Raw genomic sequence first — 15,625 nt, 5'->3', positions numbered from 1 at the left:
TTTAGTGTCTAAGGGAATTTTGTTCTTGAACCACGCATGAGGGGTGGGTGGCTGTTAAGTTTTAAATGGAGAAAAGGGAGAAAACAAGCCGAGGATCCGGAAATTTGGAGTGAAATTTGGGTGAAATTTCTTCCCCGGTTGTTTTTTATATTGTTTTTTTTTTGGGAGGGGGGGGGTCATTTTAACAATATTATCGGTGGTCGGTGGGATATATACATATATATATATATATATATATGTATAGTTTTTTAAGAGACTAATAGTGTAAAGTCTTCAAGCTTCCAAAAAAGGATTAATTGTGATAATGTGCGCAAACATTGGTAGGTCTTATTCCATACTATAATTTTGGCCCATGATCGGGGTGAATTTTGGTGGGTGACGGGCAGCACAGAAGATGGCAATTTTGCGGAACTTCCTTCCTTTATTCCTTCCCCTCAGTTAGTTCTTGTCCCCACCGCCATCGGTAATCTTAGTAGTCCCATTCACAGTTTCAATTTGATGATTGCTTAAGCAGCGAGTCGTAAACTCAATCACCGTCCCCAAACTGTAGGAATGAGACTACCAAGACCCACGGCGGGATCGAAGTGTGAGCCTGGACATCTGTGATCAAAATGACATACCCGGTCGATCATCGAAAGAGCAGAAAAAGCAGTAAAAGCATTGAATTTGTCTATCCAAAAAATCACCTGACAAACTCTTTGGTGGTTTCAAATTGTTGTATGTGTCATGCATAATAGTTCTTGTAAAGGAACAGTTCACACTTCCTAAAATGCGTTGTTGCCAAAGCAGCAGCAAAAAGGGTCAACACCAGCATAGGACTCGTTGGGCAACAACATATCCTATCATATGGTATCGAGTCATTCTAGGTAGTAGAAAGTATTCGTTGTGACAGGACAAACAATATGAGACAATTTTCATCAAAATCCGAGTTTTTTCTGTTCAGGATTGTCCATAATTCATAATTAATAAAAGCATCTTGTGTACAAGTATTGACGTTTCGTACTACAACGTAGTACTTTCTCAAATTGACTGATCAGCTCACAATCCTCGTCTGTTTCCTGTTGGAACCTGACGTTGGTGGCGTTTACCCCCTTAAAAGTTCCAACAGGAAACTGACGAGGAGTGTGAGAGTTGATCAGTCAATTTGAGAAAGTAATACCATGGATATGAAATGTTTGTCTCATATCCCTGGTACTACGCTGTAGTAGATGTTTAACATCTTTATTCCGAAATACTTTTGGATTTGTACACAAGAACTTTTATAAATTACCAAAATTAAATTGTTTGACTCATAACTCGACTCAGTAAAATTAGCTAAGTCAAACTATACATTATGAATCTGATGAATATTTTGACAGATTTTTACGCATAGATCAGACGCATGTCGATGAAAATTGTGCGCGCGATACCTTCAACACGTGATAATGACGTGACTGCAACAAGCGGCACGACGTATCAGTCCAATCGCAAACCTTGATTGTGTCCGTTTGCCTGCAATGCGCGTGCGTCATGTCGCTCAGCGGCGCGGCATGACAGTATGAAACCAGCATAATATCCCATGCTAGGTATATATCCATATACGTCAGTTTCGCCTTGAAGACTAGACCTGCTTTCCATATTCTGTATCACTCACTTTAATTTAGAGTTGAGTTGTTCTACAATATGACAATGTATAAAGATTAGTTATAAATGAATATAAGCGAACTCCCAAATCTTTTTTCATATATATACACATAACGTCAACACGCAAATTGATTATAATATAACAAATATATACTCTTTCATTAAAGTTACACTTCTTTTTTTTATCATGTACAGACAATAATAAAGTTTTTACCAAAATAGCACAACTGGAATGACAAATGGAACTAACTTGTACACCACGTATCATTCTAGATCAAAGTAGTCTGTGTACCAAAACGGAACAAAATTACTTTTTAAGTCAATATCCCCTGCGGTTTTTGGTTCTTTTATTTTACAGATATGAATGTTTGCATGCCGATGGCTCGATTTGAATGTTTTCAATTATTTCTTCAGATCCTCGTCGCTGTCTAATTCAGCAGACTGATTTATCACACCGCCGCTTGCTGCCATCTCCTTTTCACTGTTTTCCTGGTAAATATCCTCGGTTAAGGGCGCTTTGTCGCCTACCTTTTCTGGAAGGGATTCGTTATCTTCTTCCGATTCCACACTATCATGATTATCGGCCGCAACCGCCTTGCCGTCCTCAATCGTCTCGGACTTAGTGCTGAATGAAGTGCTGATATTCTGGGCGCCCACTTTACCAATTCCTGCTTTGTTTTTCTCTTCAGAGTTGATGTTGTTGATCGAACTATCTTGTATATTTTGTTTCTTACCATACTGTAGTCTCCAAGCATCTTTGGTCCGTTGGTTGGTGATGACATACAGAAAGATAACAACACCAAGTGCCGAGTTACAGCAAACGAACAAGGACCAGAATCCGATTGTGTCGATGTGCACAGCCAAGTAAGTCAGAACCCAAGTGAGAGTCAAAACAATCCCGATCTGAAAATTAAACACCAAACATGTTAAACATCACAATGGATAAAAGTCATGTGACCTGAAAGTATTTCCTGCGTTGTTTTTTTAGTTTTTTTTAACGTAACTTGGACACTTGGGTATTTCTTTCAAAGCAGCAGGCTCTTTCGGAATGCCTACAAATCATCCGTCATTATACCGCTATAATAATAATAGTGTTTATGGCCAAGTGCACAGAATCATCCAGTGGTGGAAAATAGTTGAAATTAACATCCACTTTACGGGATATCGAATGCGCCACTGATCATGCTGAATTCATGCAAAAACGTTCAGAAACATCAATCCATTTGGTTTTTATTGTGTTCGCACTAACTTGACATTTAATTTCGTGCGTGAAGAAATTCATCACTCATCAGGTTTGTAGATAATTATAATTTGGAATTTTCATCTTTCAAAACCAAAATATTGACATTTGACACCGACAGTTTCGTACGGTTTGGACGACATTCTTCTTCAGAGTAATTAGTATCCCATCATCCTCTTTGCTGGTGGTAACACAGTTCCATTCCGAGGAGGGCCAACCGGGTGTTTAAGAAGAACACCATTTCTACCTCCATGAAGCCTAACACCTCTTTGAGGAAGCTTTTGGTACATCCGAAAGATAAATTTGCCCCTCTAGACAAAACAGACTGCATTTACAGTGCCAAAAGTACATGTCAAAATTGTGACAGCACATAGGAGAGACCGGTCGAAAATTTAATACCCTCCTTAAAGGAACATCAGAAAGAAACTGAAAAATTGGAAAGGTGCAAAACGAACTTTACCCGCCAGATCAGAAAAGATTCTGTCACAGAGCAAAGCAAGTCGGCCATAGCAGATCACGCTATCCAACAGAACCCTTTTATCAACTGGGATGATACCAAAGTATTACAGAAGCTAGAGTGTGGTGCGAGTACTCGCTTCATTAGAGAATCAATCTGGATTCGCAAAAGAGGTCTTGCCGTCATGAACAGAGACGAGTGGGTCTACAATTTAAGTCACGTGGACTACCAACTTCCTGATGCATAGAAAGCAAAAGGTTGTTCTTGGAGGTGATGTTTCGGACTGGGTACGTGTCCAATTAGGCGTTCCGCAGGGCACAGTGCTCGGTCCGTTGCTCTTTTTGCTATATATCAATGACCTTCCTGACCAGATCAACTCCACCGTCCGACTTTTTGCTGACGACTGTGTTATCTACAGAACTGTCAGCAACGACAAAGACGCAGACCTATCTTCAACGTGGCCTTGATCGACTTTGTAGCTGGGAGAAGACATGGTGTATCATGGAGCTTAACACTGACAAGTGTTTTGTATTAAAGATCAGAAACTCCAAACACCCCATCAACACAAATACTCATTAAACGGTACATTTCTTGAAGAAACAAACTCACATACCTTGGTGTAGATATCGCTAGCAATTTGAAATGGAATAGTTACATCAATCGCATAGCTGCAACGTAGCAGCACGGGGATGCACAGAGGAAATCAAGAACATTGCCTACAGATCACTTGTTAGACCTTCGCTGGAATACTGCGCTGCAATATGGGACCCTTACACCGTGGACCAAATCTACCATCTTGAAGCTATTCAGCGCAGGGCCGCACGCTTTGTCAAAAACAACTACGACAAGCGTAGCAGTGTCTCCGAAATGCTACAAGACTTGGACTGGCCGCTACTTGCTACCAGATATCTCGTCTATTCCAAAAAGCACACGAGGGTCACCTAGCCGTCCCAGTTCGAACCTTACTGCACCAGTAACGCGCTTCACCCGCAATTCGCACAGCAGGTCATTCATTCAACCACAACCATCCAAGGATTGCTACAAATATTCTTTCTTACCACGGTCAGTTACAGAGTGGAACTCATTACCAGCAAACACCGTAACCATATCTGACCCAATTGTATTTCAAGCTCAGCTACAGCACCTATTCAAGTAAAAATCTTCAAAGCACACACACTACGACGGGAACACTTTTCCCCACTTGCGGTGTTGAATTGTATGAAACCAGAACCAGACCCTGTCCTCAAGACCAGCAAAGAGGATGATGGGATATTAATCACTCTGTAGAAGTATGTCGTCCAAGCCGTACGAAACTGTCAGCTCAGTGTCAATATTTTGAGAGATGAAAATCTCAAATAATGTAAGTTTACACTGCTCTTACCTTTATATACTGATAGAGTTTGCACAATCCATCAGCCCAATCCATTCCTCCTCTTAAATCTGTAGCTTCTTTGCGCGCTTTGCAGAGAATCGTCCGTGTCATGAATGACATTGCCGTGCAGTAGAGTAGAGAGGTTGCCACTGGAACACCGAAAGCCAACAAGTCGGACACTGCGCCTTGAATCCAACAAATATCGTCACCACCGTATCTGATATGGATCTCATTCATGGGGCCTAGCAGGTGAAGAACTCCGGTGACTACTACAACGAGGATCGGTATTCCCCAGCCGGCTAGATTGGTAGCGATCACCTCACCACAAGATGATACGTCATCTACTGCAGACATTTTGAGAAAGGCGAAATGATATGCTAGTTGACTGATGATTATATTCATCCAGTTGAAAGCCGCTAGCCACGCGTAATGACTCGTTATCGATAGGATAAGACAAAACAGGTTGCCAAGATTGAGTAATTTTGTCAACAGAAGTACGAGTTGCCCGACAAAGATGGAAACCACTACGCATAAAATACCGCGGCCATGGTAGTCAAGTAAATCAGAAATCACGAGGTAAATACCGATTGTTGCAAGGAGTCCAATTAGGGATATCAGAGTTCCGATCATGTAAGCAGTTTTAAGGATAAATCCGTCCAACTTCATGAATTTATAGGATGAGGAGTTTGGCTCTTGTGTTGGTTCATCGGATGGAGAAGGAGGTACCCGTTTATCACACACCTGGGCGCGTCCGTCCGGTATCAAGATATATTCGCCGTGTTCATACTCAATTCCTTTATGTATGAGTACAGTACCTTTTCCGTTTAGAGTTACAGTCGTGAATTCGTTTTCACCTACGGTCAAACGTCGACAGCCATCAACTAAAGGAATAGCTAAAGAGCCACAAACGAGTAGATCATCAATCCTGTTGAAGAGGTTAGAGTCCGTGTCAAAATTGAGTATACTGTGCGCAAACAGAAATTGTGGTATAATGTACCGGTCATGGAACTGATACACCTCGGCAAGAGAAGTCGCTTCGATGCGTGTAAATTCATCAGCGTTACCATGATGCCAGTTAAACGTACAGCTGTTCACAACATCATATTTCTTGCATGTGTGGACGACTTCTATGGATAGTACAGAACAAGTAAGTGCAATGTCTTCCGCCAGTGTAGTATTTGACGTCGTTTTGTCTGCAAAACGACGAATGATATCTTCTCCGACAGCGTCTTGTGCTGAGAGAGTTACACCCCATGCAGAATAGTCGTTAGCATTCCATTTGAGATGATGCTTATCAAACCCAGAAAATTCGCTTTCTCCTAGAAAAGAACGGTAAACGAGCAATTTGTCGACAACGCAATCCAATGTTTTCTCTTTGGCTTGGATTGAGATTCCGCCAAAAATAAGATGGGTATTTTTAATCTCGCAATGCAAGCTGTCACGAACGTCCGTACGATCGGGCTGAAACGCACATTGACCAGCATCATCTAAAGCATAGCCCGCTGGGCAGTCTAGATGGTGACACTCTCCTGATGTTGGATCCATTATTGTATTGTAGTTCAAAGAACAACTGCTGGTATCCGCTTCGTTGACGTTTACACGTGTATCGGCAAATTCAAAGGAGAGATCGTAAAATGCACTGGGAGCGTAGTTCAGTGCAGGGTTACAACTGCGGTAGTATTCTGGTTCTCCCTCGTAATTACAAATCATACAATGGGGGTTCTTATACGTAGTAAAGGAAGAATCAAACCCACATCTATGCGATGAATACTCTAGACAGGCTTGCGCTATTTCTTCGATTGGGTAGTCCCATGGGCACGTGCCAACAATACCGGGTTGGCAAAAGCGCAACTTCATCCCTACGCGAATATCGGTTGTATGGTCGGCTTGGTCTATGTCGGTATTCGAGACACATGGGTCGGCTATTTGACGTCGTCGTCGACGTTTACCCCACGGTAAGAAGCCGCCTAAATTTGTATGAAATGAAGGGACTGGAGCGTCTACACTCCATAGCTCATACTCATGATAATCGACATTCTGTTTTTCGTTACAAATGGCGCAGAAAATGTTTCGGAAATTCTGCCCCTGTTTATCGAAGACGGGCCATCGTTGAAGAATTGAAGATGCTGAATCATCAGTAGCCGGTTCATTCTCGCACTTGTAGCGTATAAAGTGGAAAGATCGTGATTCTGCCGGGCATGATTTTATTACTTGGACTTCAGGGATATCTTCGGATGCTGCCAAGCATTTGTAATCATCATGCGGAATTAAGGCCGAGGTATTATTTCCATTGGCTGCGTTGGCAGTAGATTTACACACATCACGGTAATCGAGACAACAGTCTTTAAGCAATTCACATTCGGGATCACAACGGCAATTCATATTGTTGGGATGGTAACCACATCGGTCTATACAGCTCTCAGCGGGTGAAAGTGACACAGGCACAGTCTTATAGTTTATTGCTGAAATAAGAAGAGAAAGGAGGGAAACATCATTTTGTTTGTTTAAATTTCAAAGTTCATTATTGACATACAGATAAGAATATCCAAATACAAGTCACCACATGCAAAGTACTAGTAGTTTGACTCCGTTAGGAAACAATGCGATACAATAATATAACAAAAGTTCTCCAGGGGTGACTAACAATGCAGGTGGCATTCAAATTGACAAAGCATCAACATTGGAAGTTAATGTTAATAACTTAAATTAAAGGGAGGAAAAAGAAAATAATGAGGATACAACATTTTCGTATGGTAATCTGTTCGCGAAAACAGCATTAATCAGTGCAGTTTATACTTTGTTGTACGACTTGGATAGCATATGAGGGTTTGAGTTGTGGTAAAGAGAACGGAAATCTGGGGTTGTTGGCATTACTGGGCCCCGTTACACAAATCCTTACGATCGATTGATAACCACACATAACCACACATAAGCCCCTATTAAATCACTAAGTGACCCTACAGACTTTTTATTCGACGTAAAATATTCGTTATTTAATCTATTCCCATTCTATTTCCAGTAATGTTTAAGTTCTAACGGATGTTTGATGACGTAAAATCGATAATATAGTTTCTACCAGATATTATACGTAACATAATAATATTATCGAGTTTACGTTATCAAACATGCGTTAGAACTTTTACATTACTGGAAATAGAATGGGATTAGATTTTAAAATAACGTAGATATGTTACCGTATATCAAATATTATACGTCGATTAGATCTTGGCAATATTAGCTAAAACGAGCTGATAATATTGTGATATTGCTGATCAAGTAGATGACAAGCCGAACGGTGGCCCGAATACTTTCTATCTATCTATCTATCTATGTCCCATCGCTAGTAGGCCGTTGGGGCGACGTAGTGATGGCTTTAGAGATGCATAATTTCCAAAGTTCTCTGTCCTCAGCTGATCGTATGAGCTGGTCAAAGTTCAGTTCAGTCCAGTCCAGTCTTTGATGTTATCAATCCACGTCTTCTTTGGTCTTCCTCTCTTCCTTACCCCATCTGTACCTCCCTGCAGAATGGTGTTTGCTAGACTGTTCTTCCATCTGATCACATGGCCAAACCACTGGAGTTGTCTTCTTTTCACAATGGAGATCAGGTGTTCATGCTCTCCGATGAAACTTTCCACCATTGCCCTTACTTGTTTGTTGGTAGTATGCGTAGAGTAGTGGACCTGGAGGAGCCTTCTCATGCAATTCATCTCAAACGCGTTAATCCTCTTTTCCATCTTGGCATTAAGCGTCCAGGTTTCACACCCATACAGGAAGACGGAAATTACCAATGCTCTCAGGAGGCTCATTCTTGCTGCCATTGAGATGTTCTTGTCTCTCCAAATGGGTTTCAAATTGGCTAGTGATGATGTCGCTACAGCAATTCTGATTTTGATTTCTTGCACTGATTTGGCATCATCTGTGATGGTTGCACCAAGGTATTTGAATTGTGTAACTGTTTCAAGTTCTTCCCCTCCAACATGAACTTTTACTATTTCATCAGACCCCATCTTCAAGACCTTGCTCTTTGCAGCGCTGATTTCCATGCCAAGTCGCCTTGCACTGTCATCTAGCCTTCTTGTGAGGTCACTTAGTTCTTCAGGTTGTCCTGCCAAGAGGTCGATATCATCAGCGAATCGCAAGTTGGTAACCCTTCGCCCTCCGATGCTGACTGTTCCCTCGAATCCATCAAGAGCTTCCATCATGATATACTCAAGGAAGATGTTAAAGATGGTTGGTGACAGTAGACAACCTTGTCGGACTCCAACTCGGGTACGAAACCTCTAAATGATTTCATCTCCTAGCAGTACAGTACTCTTAGATGCAGTGTACAATGCTTCAATTGCATTTACAATTCCATTACTGATGTTGAACTTTCTTAGGATTTCAAACATTGCTTCTTGCCAGACACGGTCAAATGCTTTTTTAAAATCAATGAAGTTGTGGAGAAGTGGCTTTTGATCTGTGCGGAATTTCTCACTCAGAATTCTCAGATTGAAGATTTGTTCCACTGTGCTGCGCCCTTTTCTGAATCCTGCCTGTTCTTCTGCTATGATTCTCTCTGCTTGAGGTCGAAGTCTATTAAGAATGATTCGGAGAAGTATCCTGCTCGGATGACTGATCAAACTGATGGTGCGGTAGTTGTTGCAAGATTTAAGGTTGCCCTTCTTCGGGAGAGGAATGATGATCGACCGTGTCCATGAGGATGGCCAAATTCCTGATGTACATACCTCATTGCAGAGTTTTGTGTAAGCCTTGATTGTTGTTTGGCCACCGCTTTTCAGCATCTCTGCCGGAACATTATCAATACCTGGTGACTTCCCATCTTTCATGTTTCTTATAGCCTCTTCAACCTCAGAGGTGAGGATTGGTGGATCTTCCTCTTGCTCTGTGTTTGCCATTGCCTTCAGCCTATTTAACAGGTTATGATCTGATGTTAGGTTATAGTTGTAGAGTTCCTCACAATATTCCTTCCATCTGTTGGATATTTCCTTCTTCTCAGTCAAAAGATGTCCATCTTTGTCCTCAATTACTGTTGTTCTACCAGCTTTCTTCTTTGTAAGGTCTCTGATGGTTTGAAAAGCTACTGCAGTGTTGTTACGCTCCATATTGGTGTTGATTGTATCACACTGATCATGGATCCACTGTTCTTTTGCTTCTTTAGTTGCTTTCTTTAGTTGCTTTCTTTACTTCCCTGTTAATTCTGCTGTAGTTGGTATGGTCGATGTCACTTATGAAACGCCTCTTCTTCAACTCCCTGCGCCTGTCACATAATTGTAACACATCATCTGTCATCCATGCCTGTTTCTTCTTTCTTACTTTGCCCAACATCTCTTGTGCTGTGTCAATGAAGTTCTCATTCAACTGGTTGTTAAAACTCTCGATGTCCAAGTTGGCTGCTATAAGTGGAGCAAATCTGCCACCATTCTTAGCCTCAAATTCAGTAGCAATGTCAGGATCCTTGAGTTTTTCTAGATCAAACTTAACTCTAGGTGACTTCTCTTTCCTTAACTTCTTCAGTTTTACTCTTACTGATGTCATCACCAAGTCATGGTCACTTCCGATGTCAGCATCAGGAAAGGATCTTGTTTGGGCGAGGTTCACACTTGATTGGAAACGCTTACTGATCATGATGTAGTCAATCATGTTGTGGACTTTGCCATCTGGTGAGTGCCATGTAGCTTTTCTTGATTCTTTCTGTGGATGCAAGGTATTGGTCAGGACAAGATCGTAAAACTTTGCAAACTCAAGCAGGTTGTAACCCCTGTCGTTTGTCACTCCCAGTCCAAATTTTCCAGCAGTACCCTGCCATGTTGGACATGCATCTGGTCCTACTTTTGCATTCCAGACACCAATTACGAGCAAGACATCTTTCTTAGGAATTGTTGTCATTATGCCATGAAGTTGCTGGTAAAACATGTCCATTTCCTGATCTGATCTGATGCCGTACTTGTAGGTGCATATGCCTGGATGATTGAGATGTTGAAAGGTTGTCCTGCTAACCTCAGTATGATCAAACGGCTTGATATTGGCCTGCATTCCAGCACTGATCTCGCTATGTCTCGGTGCACCAAGAAACCTACACCTCTCTCATGACGTTTGTCCTCTCCACTATACCATAATGTGTGCCCATCATTTGTGGTAGTCTCACCAATCCCTGTCCATCTTACTTCGGCTAAACCTAGCACAGACCATCTATACCTCCTCATTTCGTGATCAAGTTGTTCAACTTTCCTTAGAGCATTGAGAGTCCTCACATTCCATGTACCAACTGTAATATCTTTCTTGGCAACTCTTATTTTGGCTTTGGCTACACTGCCATTTCCATTCATTGTTCCATTATCTTCATCTTCTCCAGTAGCACACGTTCCGACCCCATCCTGGGAAATGGGGGACGCGGTCGTTTTTAACCTGGGCCCCGACCGATCCAGTTTGGAAATACTTAAATTGTCTCTATTCATCATAGTCGTTGTTGTGGGTGATACTACTACTACTACACTTGGTGGCACCCATCTCCTCTCCAAGTGCAAATCTATTTCAAGATGTTATTTGCATCCCAAGATGTTATTACAACCTACTTCTACTCTACGATTGGGGAGAAAGAAAGAAAGATGAAAGAGATAGAGATAGACCGAATACTAAATACTGAATATTACTTACTATGTTGGCAGACGGCGTGGATGGTTACATACCCATACTTTGAGCATGGGCCATCGACTGTTATCATATCGGTCATTTCTAGGATTGGATAATTCACCACGCTTCCAACCAAAATCGATCTTCTAGTGGTGGCGAATCTTGGGTCCTGTTCTTCCGCATGACCAATTACTTGAAATGAGGACAACTCTTCGCTATACACAGCCAAACACATTCCTTCTGCCACCGAATAAGCACCACTCTGCATCTGCATGAAAGTAATACATATACCGGTATACATGGGATATATAGATTTCAATTCGAATATTTTTAATATTCCAGGATGATCACTACAATTTAAGGGAAGACCCTCATCAAAATCACTTTTTCTTTAATAAAGGTGCTATGATTACCAAATTTGGTCTGTAGGACCTTTGGGTCATTAAAAGGGACAAAATATTTTCACCTAATTTGCATATTCAATTGGCCGCCATCTTGGATTTGAAGGTGTCAAATTTCAAAATAGTCTATGGACCCAGGAAAATGAGCTAGGAACTTGATTTTTATTTTAAATGAAAGACAAAAGTCATATTAAAAAAATGTTGGAGTCAGGTTTTTTTAAAAAACCTTTTTTTATTTTGGTCAAAAACAGCAAAAAGCCCCAAAACACCCAAAAAAATCATTTTTTGGACAAAATGCCTGAGATAAAAAAAAAAAATTGGAGACAAAATCAGGAAATCTAACTCAAACATTTTTTGACAAATGACCTGAGGTACATTCTGTCCAAATTATTTTGTCAAAATCCGAGATTTTGAATAAAACGACTGAACAAGACGTTGAATTTATTACGATGGAAATAATTAGTCCAACGCGTACGCGATGTTCATAAACACAGTACGTACATCACGGCCATAACATAATCAAAAGAACCGACCCGAATCACGTTCGACGGAGTGGCTCGCATTGGCGAAAATATGCGGTGGCATTAAATAGCTATTTTCTTTATGTATTGCCTCATCTGTTTGGGCCAAAATTAAAAGGGAGGACATACCTGACAGTGAAAACTGGCAGTAAAAACTAAAAATACAATTATATTTCTATCTTCTATAAATATACTAACATGATATTAAGCGTAGTATTATGCGTTTCGGCCGGCTTCGACGCATAAATGCGATATGTCGGATATAGATCGTTGACTGGGTAGTTTAAAGGTCATCCTAGGTCATAGGTCGAAATTTTAAACTTTGTCCGATCGAGCTCAAACTTGGCAAGTGGAATCCTTGATACGAGGGGAATAGATGTGCGAAATAACATCGAGATCAACCGAGGTCAGAGGTCATCTAGGGGCTAAATTTCAAACTTCGCCCGATTTGGCTAAAAGCCATAATATAACATTTGCCGAGGTGAACGCCCTTAATATTTTTCAAAATTCTTTTTTTACACAATTATATGACTTTATTAAACCAACATACCCTGCAAAAATCAAGACTCAAGGTGATGTAGTTTTGTCAAAATCCGAGATTTTTAATAAAACGCAGGAACCGTCGTTTTATTATTAATTTTAATACGATGGAAATATTAGTCGAACGCATACGCGATGTTCATAACACAGTACGTACATGACGTGCGGGACGGTGATCTACAAAACAAAGGATCGTAACGTAACACAACAACCGTTACGTTGAGAGCATAACAGCATGATAGCGATACTCGGCCACAGTTGACTTGGCCATATGCCAATTGGTCCCAAGCTAAGTCAGCCACAAACTAATTCGATATTGACCAAATGGGTAAACGATTTAATATGTTAATGAATATATGTGACCGTCCACCACGAAACAGCTGTAAAGTCGGCTCGCGGTCAATTTTGTTTCATTTTGTGTTTAGAAAATATATATCATAAGCTTTAAAATGAAAAATCATTTGACTCCAAACGATATCCAGAAGTAAAAAAGTGACTATATCTCATTAACCAATAACCTACAGATATGCGACCACTGGCTTTTTTGTTCCTTATGACCAGAGGAAAAGTTCGACATATGGCACGACTCTCTAGAATATTTGGTTAAAAAGATAGAGGGTTAAGCGCACAAAATTAAAAAAGTGACTATATCTCATTAACCAATGATCCTACAGATATGCGACCACTGACTTTTTTGTTCCTTATGACCAGAGGAAAAATTTGACATATCGCACGACTCTGTAGGAAAAGATGTAGAGTTAAGTGCACAAAGTACAATAAGTGGCTATAATCTCATTAACCAATGATCAGTGGCGTGCGCAAAGGGGGGGGGGGCATGGTCCCCACTTTTGTTGGTCATTCGGGGGATTCGGGGGAAAACGTCAAAATTTGCTCCTAATCAGACTCCATTCGGGGGAACTGAACAACCTGGCCCCCCATTTTCAATGTGCTGCGCACGCCACTGCCAATGATTGTACAGATTAGCACTACTTTCGGGCTCTGTTGCTTTTATATACTATCCAGGGAGGTTCTTTTATATACTATCCAGGGAGGTTGCTTTTATATACTATCCAGGGAGGTTGCGTCAGCAAGCGCTTCGGTTGAACGCCTCGCGCTACGCGATCGCTAAGTCCGTGAGGGGCACAAACTGCGGCTACGTACAGATACCCGACCGCTGACTTTTTTTGTTCTTTATGACCAGAGGATATTTGGTTAAAAAGATAAAGGGTTAAGTGCACAAAGTACAACGAATTGGTTTGTGAATCAAGGCATCTAAATAATACAGATTTGGTGTAAAAACAACGGTTGTGGAGAAAATCACGAAAAAGTTAAATTTGGCCAACTTTTTTTGTACATCAATTATACAGGGTTCGAATTGGCATGTGGGCGAATTGGTTTGGGACTGAATTGACGATTCGTGGTCGAATTGATTTCAATGGTTTGTGACCCAATTTATATTAGAATTGCGACTAGATTCTGCGCACGCGCACGGCTATGCTCCCGATACTTGTATTCAAATAGACAGTCTAGTACATCAGCTGTGGTCCGTTTCGTTGCTGCAAATAGTATTAGGCCTAATATCGATATTGATATATTTACAGATCATGTGATCTTTCGATATGATTCGAATTGTCACGTGATCGTCAAACCTGTATTAGAAGGTGTCAGTTCTCGGGAACTGACACAAAAATGACTGCGGTAAAATTAATTATTTAGTGGTCATCTGTACAAAAAATAATTTCGCTATAAAATTAATGCATTTGAACATCAGTATGGCCCATGACAGCCAATGATACACACACGTGTAGAACAGTTTTAGTGCTGTGTGACTTACCCTTCTTTCTTCAAAGCAAAGGGTGTGCCATTCTTGGTCTCCTTGTAGCATACCCAAAATGACTCCAGCCTCGTAAAATGTATCACCAACCACTCTCTCTAACCGATATGTAATGGGTACGTCAATAACAGAGGAAGTGCTGTCTGTTGAAAATACACATACCACCATGTATACAGTCATTATTGGGGTTAAAAGAAAGTGCAGCGTTCCTTAAGGGGTGACACCAGGGAAGCGTTTGATTACAGAGATGCGTTGTTACATCTAATGACCGTGTGTCCAAGCATTGGTAAAATTTTTAATTAAGGAAAATCAATATTCTTAAAAAATTGTCAATACTGATGTTCCATTTCAGGTCCGACTTCCTGGCCTGTCTTAGCCCGAGGTACTCATACCTCCGTCACTACGATTTCCACTGACTTCTCCGTAGGAACCACTAGGGCCATGAAGTTTTGGGCTAGGCCTGGCCAGACTTTTGAAACTCTTCCGAATTCGGCAGACTGGCCTTAAATTGTTCATAGTGACTTTAATAATAACTGATTAGGGGAATATTTAATTTTTATATCTAATTAGAAAAGAATTCGAAAACAAAATCTACAATGTAATTTTTGTAAATTAAAACATAAACACTAAAGTGGTGCTGATTCTTTTAATTTGGGTCTAAGTACAACATTGTTATCAAAGTGCGCTTACCGGTTACAGGGGTCTCACGCAGAACATATCTTTGTTCACAATGGCCAGTCAAGGCACAAATACACACCCATATTATATACTGTAAAGATTTGCCTAATGGCGCACTTTGGGCTCCTTTGCCTTGGGGTAAATTTCATATACAAATTAATAGAGAGTTCCCTCCTCTGAAATCCCAACACGAATTAAGGTTCCGTGCCCTTATTATGCTGGTGGTAATTTTACGGGAGGGCACTCTTAGGTTGTGCCTAAAATTCCAAGTATGTCAAGTGAACCCATAGCGCCATTAGGCGAATCTTTACGGTATTATACATGCA

At 40.9% G+C, this 15,625-nt stretch overlaps 1 protein-coding gene across 1 annotated transcript in view; it reads right to left on the bottom strand.

Moving 5' to 3' along the window:
- Positions 1-1,214: 1,214 nt before the first annotated feature.
- Positions 1,215-15,625, bottom strand: part of LOC140152018 (uncharacterized) — a 45,342-nt gene continuing 30,931 nt past the window's right edge. The window contains exons 5-8 of the mRNA XM_072174321.1: positions 14,622-14,764; positions 11,350-11,593; positions 4,702-7,154; positions 1,215-2,526 (exon numbers count right to left, since the gene is read on the bottom strand). Of these exons, the coding sequence (XP_072030422.1) occupies positions 2,026-2,526; positions 4,702-7,154; positions 11,350-11,593; positions 14,622-14,764 (3,341 nt within the window). The 3' untranslated portion in view covers positions 1,215-2,025. The remainder of the gene's footprint in view (positions 2,527-4,701; positions 7,155-11,349; positions 11,594-14,621; positions 14,765-15,625) is intronic.

This window comes from Amphiura filiformis, chromosome 1 (genome assembly GCF_039555335.1).
Source record: "Amphiura filiformis chromosome 1, Afil_fr2py, whole genome shotgun sequence".
Taxonomy (NCBI): Eukaryota; Metazoa; Echinodermata; class Ophiuroidea; order Amphilepidida; family Amphiuridae; genus Amphiura; species Amphiura filiformis.
The sequence above is the reverse complement of the archived record's forward strand: the minus strand, read 5'-3'. Positions and strand labels throughout refer to the sequence as shown.